A 14,657-nucleotide genomic window follows, 5' to 3' on the forward strand; every position below is an offset into this window, starting at 1 on the left:
AGATAATGATAGAAAGTGTGCAACTTTAGAAAATCGATCAATAATTACAAATATAATCGATTTGCCCTTTGCAAGAGGGAAAGATAGTGATGAAATCCATAGACTCTTTGAGGGATATGTAAGGGGTTAAGAAGTCCAGCATAAGCAAGTGTTTCATACTTGTTCTTATGACAAATATCACATCCAGCAACCATGTCCTTGATGTTGTTTTTCATACCTTCCTAATAAAAGGACCTGGAAATCATTTTATAGGTTTGTAGAAAACCTACATGACCTGTAGTAGGTTTACAATGATGTTCCTCAAATATTTTTTCTCTCCAAGAACTTGTAGAACGTACAACAATTCGATTCTTGTACATAATAAATCCATTATCAAACTAATATCTCAATAATTTTAATGGAACCAAATCTGAAGTTGTATTGAAGACAACTTGTGATTTTTTTCAAAATCCAACCATCTCTTTCCATATGTCTACGAAGATCATCAAGCCAAGATATATAAGGGTAAGATATAACAATGAGTTCATTATCCATCATTGTGGAATCCAATGAAATTGCTGCAACACTACTTGTATCATTTGCACCAGTAGTACTTGTACCAGTAGGTTTATTTCCCTGAGAATTGAACATTCGAGACAACACATCAGCTGCCTTGTTGTTACTACCCTTTATGTATTGAATTTCATAGTCAAAGCCAAGTAGTTTAGAGACTCATTTTTGCTAAAAGGAGAATTGGCTCGATTTTGGAGAAAGTACTTGAGACTATAATGATATGTTTTTATAATGAAATGGTTCCTAAGTAGATAAGACTGCCACTTCTTGATTGCGTGAATCACTAGCAACATTTCTCTTTCATATGTAGATAATGCTTGGGTTTTTTGTCCTAAAGACTAACTTGTAAATGTAATTGGCTTACCCTCTTGCTACAAAATTGCCCCCATACCAGTGCCTAAGGCACCATTCTCAATAATGAATGGTTTTGAAAAATCTAGGGGAGTCAAGACTCTGGGAGACATCATGGCATTTTTGAGTTCTTGAAATGTTGTTGTAGTTGCAAGGTTCCAATGGAATCTATCATTTTTTGTGAGTTGAGTCAAGAACTACAGATTCTCCCAAATTGAGGAATGAATTTCCTATAGTACCCAGTTAGGCCTAAAAACCCTTTAAAACTTTCACATAAGTAGGTAGAGGCCACTCTGCAATGGCTTTTAATTTCGAATGGTTAGTAGCAACTCCATTTCTTGAAACAATATGTCCCAAATATTCAATTTGTGTTTTTCCAAAAGCACAATTAGTTAGCTTGAGAAAGAGTTGATGATCTTGAAGTAAAATCAAAGCAAAACTCAAATGATGTAGGTGTAATTCCCAAGAGGCACTATATATTAGAATATCATCAAAGAAGACTAATATAAATTTCCTCAGATAAGGCTTGAAAATCCCATTCATTAGGCCTTGGAATGATGCATGTGCATTTGTTAAGCCAAAAGGCATAACTAAGAACTCATAATGTCCCTAATGAGTTCTAAATGCAGTTTTATTAATATCTTTGGGATGCATACGAATATGGTGATAACCTGATCTAAGATCAAACTTCGAGAAATGTGATGCACCAAAGAGTTCATCCAATAACTCATCAATCAATGGTATAAGGTACTTATCTTTAACTATCAATAGATTGAGTGCCTTATAGTCCATGCACATTCTCCAAGTACCCTCATTTTCTTCACCAACAAAACTGGAGAAGAGAAAAAGGTTATGGCTTGGTTTTATAAACCAAAATCCAACAATTCCTTGACACATTTCTCTATCGCTGTCTTTTGGAATAGACCATACTTGTAGGGTCTTGCACTAGGAGATTTGCAACCTTCCGTTAATGGTATCATGTGATCATGAGATCTTGATGAAGGCAACTCATATGAGTTTTGAAATATAGGCTTATAGTGTGCTAACAAGGCTTTGCATATCAGTTTCTTGTGTAGAATCCAATTGAGAAAAAGTTAAAGTAGTTGTAGTATGCTCACTAACTTGTAGAACAAACAATGCAGCTCCTAAATAGTGATCATGATTAACTTATCCATTTGTAAGGAAGAAATGGATTGAGGATCTTGAGCCTGAGGAATTGTGATAGAGAATGTGGTATTTTCAACAACAAATTACATAATCATCGTATCAAAATCCCATAAAACTAGTCATATTGTTCTCAACCATTGAACTCCAAGAACAATATCACAATCTCCCAAAGGGAAAGCATAGAAATACAACACAGTTGCATAATTTTGAATTCATATAAAGACTTGTGCTAAACATCTAGTGCTAGTGAGATAGCCCTCATTTGCAATCTTAACAGTAAATGGATATATAGTATCCAAGTGACCTTTCAATTGCTTTACTAAGGAAATATCAATGAAATTGTGTGTATCCTGAATCCATCACTTTCATGATTTTGATAGATTTCATGGCAGGCATACCATAAATTGCACAAGCAGTGACTTAAGGTTCTTCATTATCATTAGAGTTATGCTCAGTAAGATCTTCAGTTTCATACACATCCATGAGTAAAACTTGCCTCTTTGGAACAGCACACACATGTTCTTTAAAGAATTTCCCATCACAATTGAAACATAGTCTATTTTTCCTTCGAAACTCAATTTTTGCAGCTGTTAATCTTCTAAAGAAGACTCAATTTTTGGTATATTGGTAATATCAAATAGATGTGTAGGCTTGAATTGTGATGTAGAATAATGGTTTCTTGAAAAAGGATTTTACCTTGAGTTTAGCCAGTTTAGCATCAACTTGTCGAGAATATGCAATAGCTTCATGAACATTAAAAGGTCGCAAAATCTTGACATCATGATGAATTTTTGGTTTCAACCCTTCAAGGAAGCAGCTTTTTAATAATCATAAAGTCATTTCCACAGTACGATTTGCCAATCCATTGAAATTCCATGATATAATCTCTGAGTAAACCATTCTGGCAAAGCTTTCATTAAGTTCTCAGTGCAATCAATGAGATCAGATGAACCAAATTCACGACAAAAAATCTTGGTGAAGTCCTCCCATTTTAGGGTAATTCTTAACACAATTAACCCATTGAAACCACTGCAGTGCTTCATTTTCCATGTGGAATGAATCCATATGCACTTTCTTGTTTGCAGGAATGTTGAAGTACTCATAGTAATGTTCTACTTTTTAAATCCATCAAAGATGATCATCTCCTTCATGAAAACGAGGAAAATTCAGTTTCACCAATGGAGGTCGTGGTTGGAAGCTTGAATCATGGTGATTGAATTGATGATGTCTTGCATCATCAAGCAAATTGAGATTTGATTGAGTTGTATCCGATGAATCACCAAGAAAACCCATATCATATTTCTCCACAAAATCACAATGGAACTTCTCAAATCGAGCATCTGATGAATCTTAGTATACTTCCATGATATCAAATCTTTGAACCAGCGTGTTGAGAGTGTTGTTTATAGCAGCAAGATGATTCTGCGATTGCATTGCTTTCTTTGTTGAAGAACGAGTCATGGGGCACAAAGAATAGATGAAAGATCACTACCGGCTCGATACCAATGATAGACCCTTGATCAACCTTAACTCATAAACTGTCATAGAAACATAGAGAAGATGAATAGAAAGAATTCAATACTATTTTCATAACAACCTCTTTTTAAATTACAATCCAAGCTATGTAGCAACATGTCATAACAACCTTACAACTAACAAACTGACAACTTTTACAACTAATACAACTTATTCACTAATATGAGGACACTTGGCACTATCCCAATTGCCATATAACAACCTTTAACTACTTAGATTCCTATCATGGATGGGATTGAGCTTTATGGATAAGATTGGATTGGCAGGGACTTGTAAGGATAGGTTAGATAACCCACTCTATTGTAGGTTCATAACCTATCTTGTGCAGTCCTATCCATCTCGCATTTTGACATAACAAACAACGAACTGGACTCAAGTCTATTTTAATTGATCACAACCTATCCCATATAGTCCACCAAATTAAGCTTAAAAGATCTACAAGCACGGCTCATCTGTGCATAATTTTGGGAAAAAGAAATATTGAGATTTAACTATAGCTCATTTAATTCAATCTCAGCTACTCACTCGTAGCTAAAAATGTGCAGGTGAGAATTTTTAAATGATCTACACTCATTTCCAGGGATATTGAAGCCTAGTCCTTGTTGGAAGGCTTTGTGCATGCTATTTTTAACGGTCCAACAAAACAACCATCAGCCAACAAGACCTTCCAACGAAAGACCAAACTATCATAAGTTTTTCGTTTGTAGCGTTGGAGAAAAACAAACTATCAACATAACCTAATACTAATTGCTAAGTCACGCTCCCGCACCATTTGGACTAACCCAACTCTTAAAACTAGAATAGGTTTTCAATGTTCACTTGAGAGCAAGCACAACATATTAGAGATTTTTTGGTGTACCAAAAACACAAGACGATACACCACATGTCATAATATAAGTGGAGGTATATTAAAAAAATATACCCTAAAATATGATATATTATATACCCTCAAAATATACATTAAAATACGTGATGTGTCACCTTGTGTCACGTAAAAATTTCTCCCCGCTTATGGCAATCTAAGGGCCCCAATGATAACTATTTGGTTTTCAAAAATGTTATTCTTATCTATATTTGTAAAAATAAAAAACCATTTTAAGTTGTTTTCATTTTCATTATTTCCTCCCTCATCTCTTCGCCTCTCTCCCATCACCTTTCTTCATTCCACCTTCACCACAAATACTTTATCGTATCTCAAGCACTAAATGTGAAATATAAAAAAATAATTATGCAAGTGGTGAATTATCCTGGTGAGTAAGTAATCATCTTCAATCTGCTACATCCTGAACCTGACTTCAAAACCTCCTCCTTCTTCTTAAAGCATGTTTACTTAACAATAATAGAAAAAATAAAGGAACAAGATAATTTATTAATTTTTTGTTTGGTCAAACAATGGATTTTGTTACATTAGATGTTAGATTAGCTAACAACGGGGTTTGAACCTACACTGTCATGCAAAATCTCAACACCTTTCCACCACTCCGATAAAGGGTCACTTGCAAGAACAAGAGAACTTAAAATAGAGAAAGTAAGAAAAGAGAATCAAATTAACTAGTCTTCCCTAATCGATCTAATTTTTGATTTTTACGTATTTGGTTATGAATTCAAGGAAAAACTTATACTTTTCCGATTCCTTACTTGTAAGTAAGGTTATAAAGACACTAGACGCTAGTCGGGCAGCCAGTTGGGGCCTAACGTCCGGGCGGGACCTAGACGGATTTTAATATGTGGGTAAACTTAGAACTTTTTATGTTGATTTTTGTAACATTTAGTCAGCCCATTTGTTTTAATCATATGCTAGTTACTTATTAAAAGCAGCTGTTAGGCCCAAAGAGTCCCGCTCATTTTTCAGGCTAAAATAGCCCAACCGGTAACGTTCCGGATCCCCGTGTGAAAAATGGCGGCGGTGTTTCATCGTCCCTTTTAAATTAAAAATCCAGAATTCCAGTGCTTTCCTTTCACTCCAACAATTCAAGCTTCGCCTTCGAAACCTACTGCTTCAGTGCGATTGCAGTCTTTCGTCTCGAGCAACAACCCTAGCAGCAAGCAAACATGGAGGAACCTCAGAACGGAGGAGAAACCCTACCAACATACGCAGAGGAATCCCAGAACGGCAACTCGAGCTCGGCCGTGGTGGAGACCGAGGAGGAGCCCATGGTGGGTCCCGGCCCACCCCCACCCCCTCGCGCTCGACCCAAGCGGCCTCTCCAGTTCGAGCACGCCTACCTCGATGCTCTTCCCTCCGCTCAAATGTATGTATTGATTTTTCCCTCTTTCACTCTCTGATTGCTTTTTGGTCCAACTCGTAGTTTTAATTTTGAATTTCAGTAATCATATGTTGCAATTTCAGTTGGAGTTTGAAAATCCAGTTTCGATTCAAAAATGCCATTTGTTGTTTGGCTTCATAAACCCTAAAACCCTTGGGAACTCAGCTCATGTTAATTAACCAAATTCCATGTGTTATGATCCCTGTTGTTTTGGCTGGAATGATTTGTATTCAAACTCTTGATAATGATTGTTTATGTCCCCCCCTGCCAATAGCATTGGTCGTCCGGTTAAACAATTCTCATGTTCTTTCCTTCTCTTATTTTGTGGCATAAACAGGTACGAGAAAAGTTATATGCACCGGGACGTTGTTACGCATGTTGCTGTGTCGTCGGCGGATTTTGTTGTAACTGGAAGTGTTGATGGTAATGATAGCAAGATACTCTTTTTACAAAGTCCTATTATTCCTCTTGTATCGTGCACGTCATCAGCTACTTGTGTATATGTAGTGTTAATTAATGAATTGGCTATGTGTCCATGCTGATTTTTCAAAGGCTTGTTGAGGTTAGTTATTGCCATCCAAAGGTCTAAATACTATGTCGGTTTACTACTCTTGTGCAAACGATAAGAGTAATGTGATTCATGTGCACATCCACATAGAGTGATGTGGGTACCAGGGTACGATACTGACTTGTAGCCTAATCAGTGGTTGCTAGGTTTTGTTGACATCGTGGTGAGTAAGAGTTTAATGCAAGGCATGGTGGCACATATTCTACGGCCACGTTTGGTACCAAGGATTGGATTGGATTAGATAAGTTAACACATTCAAGGTATGTTGAATTAAGAAATGAAGGCCAACTTCCAAATTTTGTCCTAGTTGAAAGAATTAGATGGACTAGTCATGACTAATCCACTGTTCTACCTTCAACATAGACCAATTTTTGAAGTTGGCCTCCATTTTGTCTTTCAAAATACCTTTAATCTAGTGAGCTATCCAATCCAATCCAACTTTAAGGACCAAGGGCTTGTTTGATACACATGATTGGATTAGAATATATAACCTACTAAATTAAAGGTATGTTGAAGGGAGAAATTATAAAATTGTGACCACCTAGATGATAGAAGATGGATTACTCATGATGAAAACTTATCCATCCAATTCTCCTTAAAATGGTAGGATTAGAAGGGATGAATTTCTTTCATAGCTAATCCTCTTCTAATCCCCTCCAAATGAAAAACCATTCACTTCCACCTTCAACATACCTTGAGATTTGAGAGTTTTCCATTCCAATCCAATCATGTGTACCAAACGAGCCCCATATGTAGCCTAATAGTATGTATATGTCTGCAAGAAAGAGAAAAGATTCTTTAGCCTAATTTCAACTCCTGTGTGTTTCAGTAAAATGGAAGTAGGCATTTAAGATGAAGTGTGCATTTGTGTCGAATGAGATTTGCATAGCTAGCATACTATGTCAATGATTACATCCTGAAATATCAAGGAATGTACTCTCCCACTTATCAAAATAAGTGTGTAAATACAAGGATGGGTATAAATTTCCTTCTGCCAGATAGCATTGCAGTAATACGGCCTGAATTTATATTTTATTGCCCTCTAAATAGATGCAATCTAATTAATATTACTACCTGGACTGGGAAATTGGTGATACTACTCATAAGATCTTGCATTATGATCTTTTTGGTTTTCTTCAATTTCTAAGCTATTTTCCATTCCTTATTCTTGTGTTTTGTTTTTTTTTTTTCCTACCAGGACATTTGAAGTTTTGGAAGAAAAAGGCTATTGGCATTGAATTTGCAAAGCATTTTAGGTCCCACCTTGGTCCAATTGAAGGCTTAGCTGTGAGTTATTCCTCGACATTACTACATGTGTACTCATGCTGTATTTAACTTTTAGATTGATCACTGCTTTCGTTCTAAATATTGGGCTGACTCTGAACATGCAATCGAAGTAGTTTATCCTTATACAGCAGCATACGCATAAAAGCTGCATATTGATCTCCTGTTTTAGTTTATGCGTGCAACTTAGGGTTCCTGAATATGTGTTAGGTTGTATTAATCACAGTTAGCTGAAACTTTAGCTCTCTAATTAATGAGGTACAGCTATATGTTTCTAATCCTGTTTGATAGAGGATTTGTTTGTCAAGCAGACAAGCTATGTACGCTCAGTTTATTGTGTAGCGAACTAGTGGTCAACCTGTTACTCATGATATTCAAAGTTAGCTGTGGTTTTTTTTTTTCCTTTTTTTCGATCCACAATATTGGTACTAAATAAAAAGGATTTTTATCATGAACAGTCCTTGAAATTGACTTATCTCCTCATTTTGGTCCTTGAAATTCAAAATCAATTAATTTCGTCGTTGCACTTGACCACCACACAATTAATTGGTCCTTCCGTTAAAATTCGTTAGTAATTCTGTACTTTGCTGACGTGGCACATAGTTGAGCCCAAAAATAAAAAATAAAACTTATTGTAAACAGAAAAAATAGAAAAAAAAAACCCTCAATGAACTCGTTGACAACACCATGCACTCTCAACTACCAAACTCAAATTCCTAAACTCCACCAAATCTTCCAAGCAGTCCGAACCTTTATCATGCGTCTTCACATTCCTCTTTGGAACAACCACCCCAGTCTCGAAATCAGTCTGTTCCTCCTCCAGCACGTTCATCTCCTGCCTACCACCAAACAACTTCAGTCTTTAACACATCAGAGAACAGCCAAATGGGTCTCAAATTTCAAGATCCGAAAATTTCCCAAATCTACAATAGATGCAAACTTTGCAGAAATGTTCTCGAATGGAGAACTGGCCAATTGCATTTGGGAACAATTCAAGCTATTCCTTTCACTGGAGATGGCAGCAGCGCCGGTCTTTCACTTGAGATGGTAGCATTGTGAAATTTTCCCTTTTTACTTTATTTTATAAATTTTAGAACTCTAAATCGTTTAAAATAATTGACTATTGTTTATAATCCATGTCACCCTATTTGATTGTACTGGTAGAGCCCACATCTGTGCATGTCAGCAATGTAACAGAATTACTAACAAAATTTTAACGGAAGGACCAAATTGATGTGCGGTAGTCAATTTCAGGGATGACATTTATTGATTTTGAATTTCAGGGACCAAAATGAGGAGTTCTGTCAATTTCAGGGACCGTTTGTGATAAAAACTCAAATAAAAATGATATCTGATGCTGTGTCCTCAAATTTCAGATTCTGATGGTAATGACTAAAGTTTGTTCGTAACTGATGTTTAGTTCCCATGTTTCTCTTAGTTCCTATTACTCATGTCATATACAGGAATGTCCTGATTTGTGTGTGTAGATATTTGAGGATTTTTTGTATTTGGTTTTGTAATTTTTCAGTTTATTGCACACCTATTTATTTGGCTGAGCCAGCCTACCATTTTGATTTTTTTGGTTATTAGTGATTGTATGTAGATTTCAAATCTTCCTGTTATTGTAGTCATCAACCATGACTTGTTCAGCTATGCAGGTTAGCGTTGATGGTTTGCTTTGCTGTACAATTTCACATGACAAATCTGTGAAGATATATGACGTAGTCAACTATGATATGATGGTCATGATTCGCACAGAGTTTGTTCCTGGTGCTGTTGAGTGGGTCTACAAACAAGGGGATGTCAAAGCCAGGCTTGCCATCAGTGACAGGGACTCATCATATGTACACATTTTCGATGCACGATCTGGTACAAATGAACCTATTATCTCCAGAGAGGTATGTTGTTGCAAGTTGGCATTCCTTCCCCTCCCCGGGGCCGCGCAAAGTCATATTTTTTATTAGAAAAATACATACCTAGGTTAAATAAATTGAACTTCCAATTTTGTTTTCCATTTCATTTCTTATTCCATTCCTCAGGTACATTTGGGCCCAGTGAAAGTTATGAAGTATAATCCTGTATTTGATACAGTGATTTCAGCTGATCAACGGGGAATGGTTGAGTATTGGACTCCTGACACCCTTAAGTTTCCAGAGACTGGGTATGTGCACTTTGGCATGTTAATATGATAACTTTCCTTCATCAATATGGTAGAGAAACTGTATAAAAAAATTAAAAATACACCAAATTTTTATGTGGAAAACATTATGAGGATCATAAGTTCATATGATCAGCATTCACAATTCCTGTAAGATTGATTTTGTTAGAAAATAGCGGTAAGACCGTAAGAGTCTATAGTACTACAGTTGCAGTCAGAGCAGTCAAACTTACCAAGTTTTGCTTACCTTTATCCTAGTCAAATATAACTAAGCACAGCTTTTTAGAAAGTAGAGAGACTACTAGTGAGAATTCAACATGTGCTGTTTTTCACAAACCTTGTTGGCAATTACATTTTGTGTGCATATGTTTTGTTCTCTGTTCTCTTTCCTCTCATTAGCATAGCAAATAACACAATTCTGATTACATCTGTTCTTTAATGATTTACTAATCAGGTGTTTAAGTTGTCGACTCCACTTCCTAATAGAACCATACTGCTTTCATGTGGTGCTTGCAGGGTGAAATTCAGAATGAAAAGTGATACTAATCTGTTTGAAATCCCGAAATGCAAAACTACCGTTTCTTCTATCGAGGTAATCTGCGCAATCCATCTCATAAGAATATAGATCTGGAAATCGATTTGACCTTTTTCAGGCATTTGATTCTCATGGAGTATGAACTCCTCCTATTTCTATCTTTAGATAAAAGCTCAAACTTGTCTTTTGTTTTGTTTCACTCTTTCTTAATAGATGATGTATGATAAAAGAAGTTTGTTACAGAATCTCTTTGGTTCCTCAGGTTAGCCCAGATGGTAAGCAATTTTCAATTACTTCGCCCGATCGCAGGATACGTGTATTTTGGTTTAGCACAGGCAAACTACGACGAGTTTATGATGAATCTCTCGAGGTAACATCAGTTTTGTACTTGAACATTTTTTGTAAGGATGTTAATCTCTAATGTTTTTGAGAATCTTTTGTTTTTTTAACACTTATATTGATCAAGTATCCTGTGCTGATTAGGTGGCCCAAGATCTCCAGAGAAGTGATGTGCCTTTGTACCAGCTGGAAGCCATCGACTTTGGGCGAAGAATGGCTGTTGAGAGGGAAATTGAGAAAACAGAATCTGCCCCACAGCCGAATGCAGTTTTTGATGAAAGCTCTAATTTTATCATCTATGCAACTCTCCTTGGAATAAAAGTACTATAAGAGTCATATAATCCCCTCCCCCTTCCCATTACTTCTCTTGAGTAAAGGAAACTAGTTTGTTCTTTTTTAATTTTGTTTTGCAATTTCAGGTGGTAAATTTACACACTAATAAAGTTTCTCGAATTCTCGGAAAAGTGGAGAATAATGATAGGTTTTTGAGAATTGCCTTATACCAAGGTGACAAAAGCAGTAAAAAAGTTAGAAAAATCCCTGCTGCTGCAGCAAATGTTAATGAAAGCAAAGAGCCTTTGACAGATCCTACTCTCATATGTTGTGCTTTCAAAAAACACAGAATCTATCTATTCAGGTACTAAAATACTTTAGAGAACCTCAAAGACACTTGTCTGATATTGGTTTTTCTTTTAAGCATATACTATTGGTTCATTTTTGCTGTTTTTAAATTACTACATGGCTAATGATGATCGGATGCCCAAGTTGTTATTACATGCTGATATTTTTCTGGCCCAGATTTGTACTTGGAGGAAATCTTGATAATGGTAAAAGTTCTTGGAAAGAAGAAATTGGATTGTCATTTGGAATCATAGGATTGAAGTATTCATATAGTTATTGTGGTCGTTTGGGAACTGTGATTCTACATTTCTTATTTGATATAATCTCACTTCCTTGTGCTCTCTTCAGTCAGAGAGAACCAGAGGAGCCTGAAGATGCAACTAAGGGAAGAGATATATTCAACGAAAAGCCACCTGCTGATGAACTCTTGGCTGCATCAGAGATTGGTAAATCATCCACAACATCTCTTCCTGACAATGTGGTAAGTTTTCTTTTACCTTGTATCTTGGATGTGATGGTCTTTTCTCAGTTTTACTTGTACTTTTCTTAATTTTTCAATAATAATGCTTGATTCTCTTGTAAAATAATTCTACGAATAGGAAACTGAAATTCAAATGGTACACCTCCGTTCTGTTCTCTTTTCTTACTATGCTGTTGTCCTTGAATTAGAAAGCAAAGGGGAGATAAAAAGGAGTAAAAAGAGGAAATATAGGTTTTGCATGTTTTTTGTTTGTAAAGCATATTGGACTCCTTTTTTCTTTTTTCTGTCTTCTTGGTATGCCATCCTGTTTGGTTCTTTTTTATTAATTTTTAATTTTTAATTTTAATTTTTTTATTTGCAAGACATACAATACGGAATTGACGGCTACATTTTAAAACTACGAACTTCTATTTTATTTTGAAAGACTTTCCTCTCTCAGAAAAGGAGTGTTATTTGTCTTTATGAGAAAATCAAGATGAAGTTCTTGTTATACATTCCAGCATACGGAAATTATTAATGTACTGGAATTTATTAATGATTGGATGAACCAAATAACCAAATTATTAAGTTACTGGAAATTTTTAAGTCATGTTATCTTTGCTAGATAGTGTCATATAAGTTCAGTCTTTTCTACATAAAAACATGAATAAATCCAATTTTCTGGATTTTTTTTTTGGGTATGGATCTTTAGATGTGTATCTTCTTCTTAATTATGCGGCCTGATTCTCATGAAAGATTTGTTCAGCATTGCTTTGTTTTAATCATGTTCTATTTGGCTGTATTATTTGGGATGTGTTATAGCCTCACAGGTGTCTAATATTCTCTTTCCTTCTTCCCCATCAGATTTTGCGTACTACAATGGGTGACATACACATGAAACTGTATCCAGAGGAATGTCCAAAAACTGTGGAGAACTTCACAACACACTGCCGAAATGGCTATTATGATAACCTCATATTTCATCGAGTCATCAAAGGTTTCATGATACAAACGGGAGATCCTTTAGGAGATGGTACTGGTGGGCAATCCATTTGGGGACGGGAGTTTGAGGATGAATTTCATAAAAGGTAAAGGTTTAATTTCATGGACCAAGTGAGATTGTAATGAAGACAAAGTTTCTAATTTTGTCTGTTTGCTCACACAATTTTTTATTTTGTTACAGTTCTGAAGTGTAAGTATTCTTTGATGCAAATGTTTGTTTCCTTGCAGTTTACGACACGACAGGCCTTTCACTGTGTCAATGGCAAATGCGGGAGAAAACACAAATGGATCTCAGTTCTTTATCACCACAGTGGCAACTCCTTGGCTTGACAACAAGCACACAGTTTTTGGCAGAGTTATCAAGGGGATGGATGTTGTGCAGGTACGATTGAGCCTTAAATTTTATGTTTGTCATCTGCATGTGGTCCTTTTTTCTCCTTTGAGACTGGGGGATGGGGCGAGTCTGGTGTCATCGTGTGCTGGTGCAGTCTTCTCGAGAGGGGCGGGAGGGAGGGAGGATGAGAGGGACAGATTTAAAGTTGCCTAGAAATTATTCATTGATTTAAGTCACTCCAGGGAGGAAAATGTTATGTGCCAAAAGACATTTTTTTCCCTTGCAAACTTGGAAACTATCCAGTGATGATGGGCATTTAAGTATACCTTTTCCTTGTGAATCGCGACTAGTATGAGTTCCCCCAGTGCGACTGATCAATCGATGTCTGACAATCATCTTATTGTTGGCACTTGGCAGGCTATAGAAAAAGTGAAGACAGACAGGGGAGAAAGGCCCCAAGTAGACGTGAAAATTCTGAATGTTACCGTCCCCAAGCCTTAAGATTCTCACCCTTGATGATGTTGTTTCCAAATATGGTTGGTGAACGTTTTGGTGAATTTTGACCGAAAAAGATGCATTCAGGTAATTTTATTCCCCTTCCTTTTTTCAGCTGTGCCTACTGCCTGCCCAATGAAAATGCTTTTAATGTCGGGGTAGATCATTGGAACATTTGTTTTACGTCTATGCTTTGTGTTTTACGCGGATTATTTAGGCAAGATGTTACTTGTTCAGGGGAAAAGAAGAAGCAACGTTTCCGTGGTACGTGTTTTTGCTATGAGCACCTATCAACCGTGAAGATGAGCACGAATTCTGTGTGATTGCCTCCGAAGTCATCCGAAAGCTTTTATATGATGTTTCATTCTAGTATGTCACCTATTAACCGTTTATGTATTGAAGTTCCATCGTCGTATGTTGTTAATTTCCTTCAACTCAAATACCTTTGACAAGCGAACTTTGTTCACTAATGTTTTTAAAGTTTGACCTGTAACTTGAAGCAAAGTATAATTCAAACTTTTAGTGCTTGATGGTATTTTGTTTATTTATTTATTTATTTTTTAACTAGTTTATCCGAGTCTTTGACTCGACTAATCACAAGGTCCCCTGCTTGACCCCACAACATTTAGGGAGCGAGAAACTCTAGCATTTGCTAGGTGGGTACTGTGGGAGAGTCGAATCCCATACCACTTAGGAGCAAACCAAGGACCTAACTGCTAGACCTTTAGGGGGCATTTGTTTGCCCTCACTAAACGTTTTTGGATTGGACTGGCTTAGCTGGGATTGCTAGCTGGTGTTTGATGTGAACAAGGATTACCATTAATGAGACTAGGTCGGACTCGTACTGACCAAGTCTTTTGCTAGGTAGTCTTAGCGAGGACCCCCAATATGTATGGGATTGCTAATCCCGTCTGCAAACTTGCTCCATTTGCGTCGTTTGCAAGCGTTCCTCTGCAACACCCTTTAATCATTGCCCATATCTAAAACA

At 36.5% G+C, this 14,657-nt stretch overlaps 1 protein-coding gene across 5 annotated transcripts; it reads left to right on the forward strand.

Annotated features, from left to right (window-relative positions):
• The first annotated feature begins 5,445 nt into the window (after window positions 1–5,445).
• On the forward strand, window positions 5,446–14,204 carry LOC103424203 (peptidyl-prolyl cis-trans isomerase CYP71). 5 transcript variants are annotated; one of them, XR_011579275.1, is made up of 14 exons: window positions 5,446–5,858; window positions 6,211–6,296; window positions 7,640–7,728; window positions 9,384–9,623; window positions 9,765–9,886; window positions 10,400–10,475; window positions 10,681–10,788; window positions 10,902–11,078; window positions 11,177–11,394; window positions 11,727–11,859; window positions 12,703–12,926; window positions 13,069–13,222; window positions 13,592–13,756; window positions 13,907–14,204. XR_011579275.1 is itself a non-coding variant. In XM_070819014.1 (13 exons), the coding sequence occupies exons 1-13, from the start codon at window positions 5,659–5,661 to the stop codon at window positions 13,673–13,675; spliced, it is 1,911 nt and encodes a 636-aa protein (XP_070675115.1). In that variant the 5' UTR covers window positions 5,486–5,658; the 3' UTR covers window positions 13,676–13,757. The 5 variants fall into 5 exon arrangements, 1 of the variants encoding a protein (XP_070675115.1); XR_011579278.1 differs by having other exon boundaries at window positions 5,457–5,858; window positions 9,376–9,623; XR_011579276.1 differs by having other exon boundaries at window positions 5,486–5,858; window positions 13,887–14,204.
• Window positions 14,205–14,657: the final 453 nt, after the last annotated feature.

Source organism: Malus domestica, chromosome 03, assembly GCF_042453785.1.
Source record: "Malus domestica chromosome 03, GDT2T_hap1".
Lineage (NCBI taxonomy): Eukaryota > Viridiplantae > Streptophyta > Magnoliopsida > Rosales > Rosaceae > Malus > Malus domestica.

Coding starts and splice junctions, on each gene's coding strand:
- LOC103424203 (XM_070819014.1), top strand. CDS start 5,659: ATGGAGGAACCTCAGAACGGAGGAGAAACCCTACCAACATACGCAGAG. Junction 9,624..9,764: donor AACCTATTATCTCCAGAGAG/GTATGTTGTTGC, acceptor TCCATTCCTCAG/GTACATTTGGGCCCAGTGAA. Junction 12,927..13,068: donor GAGGATGAATTTCATAAAAG/GTAAAGGTTTAA, acceptor GTTTCCTTGCAG/TTTACGACACGACAGGCCTT.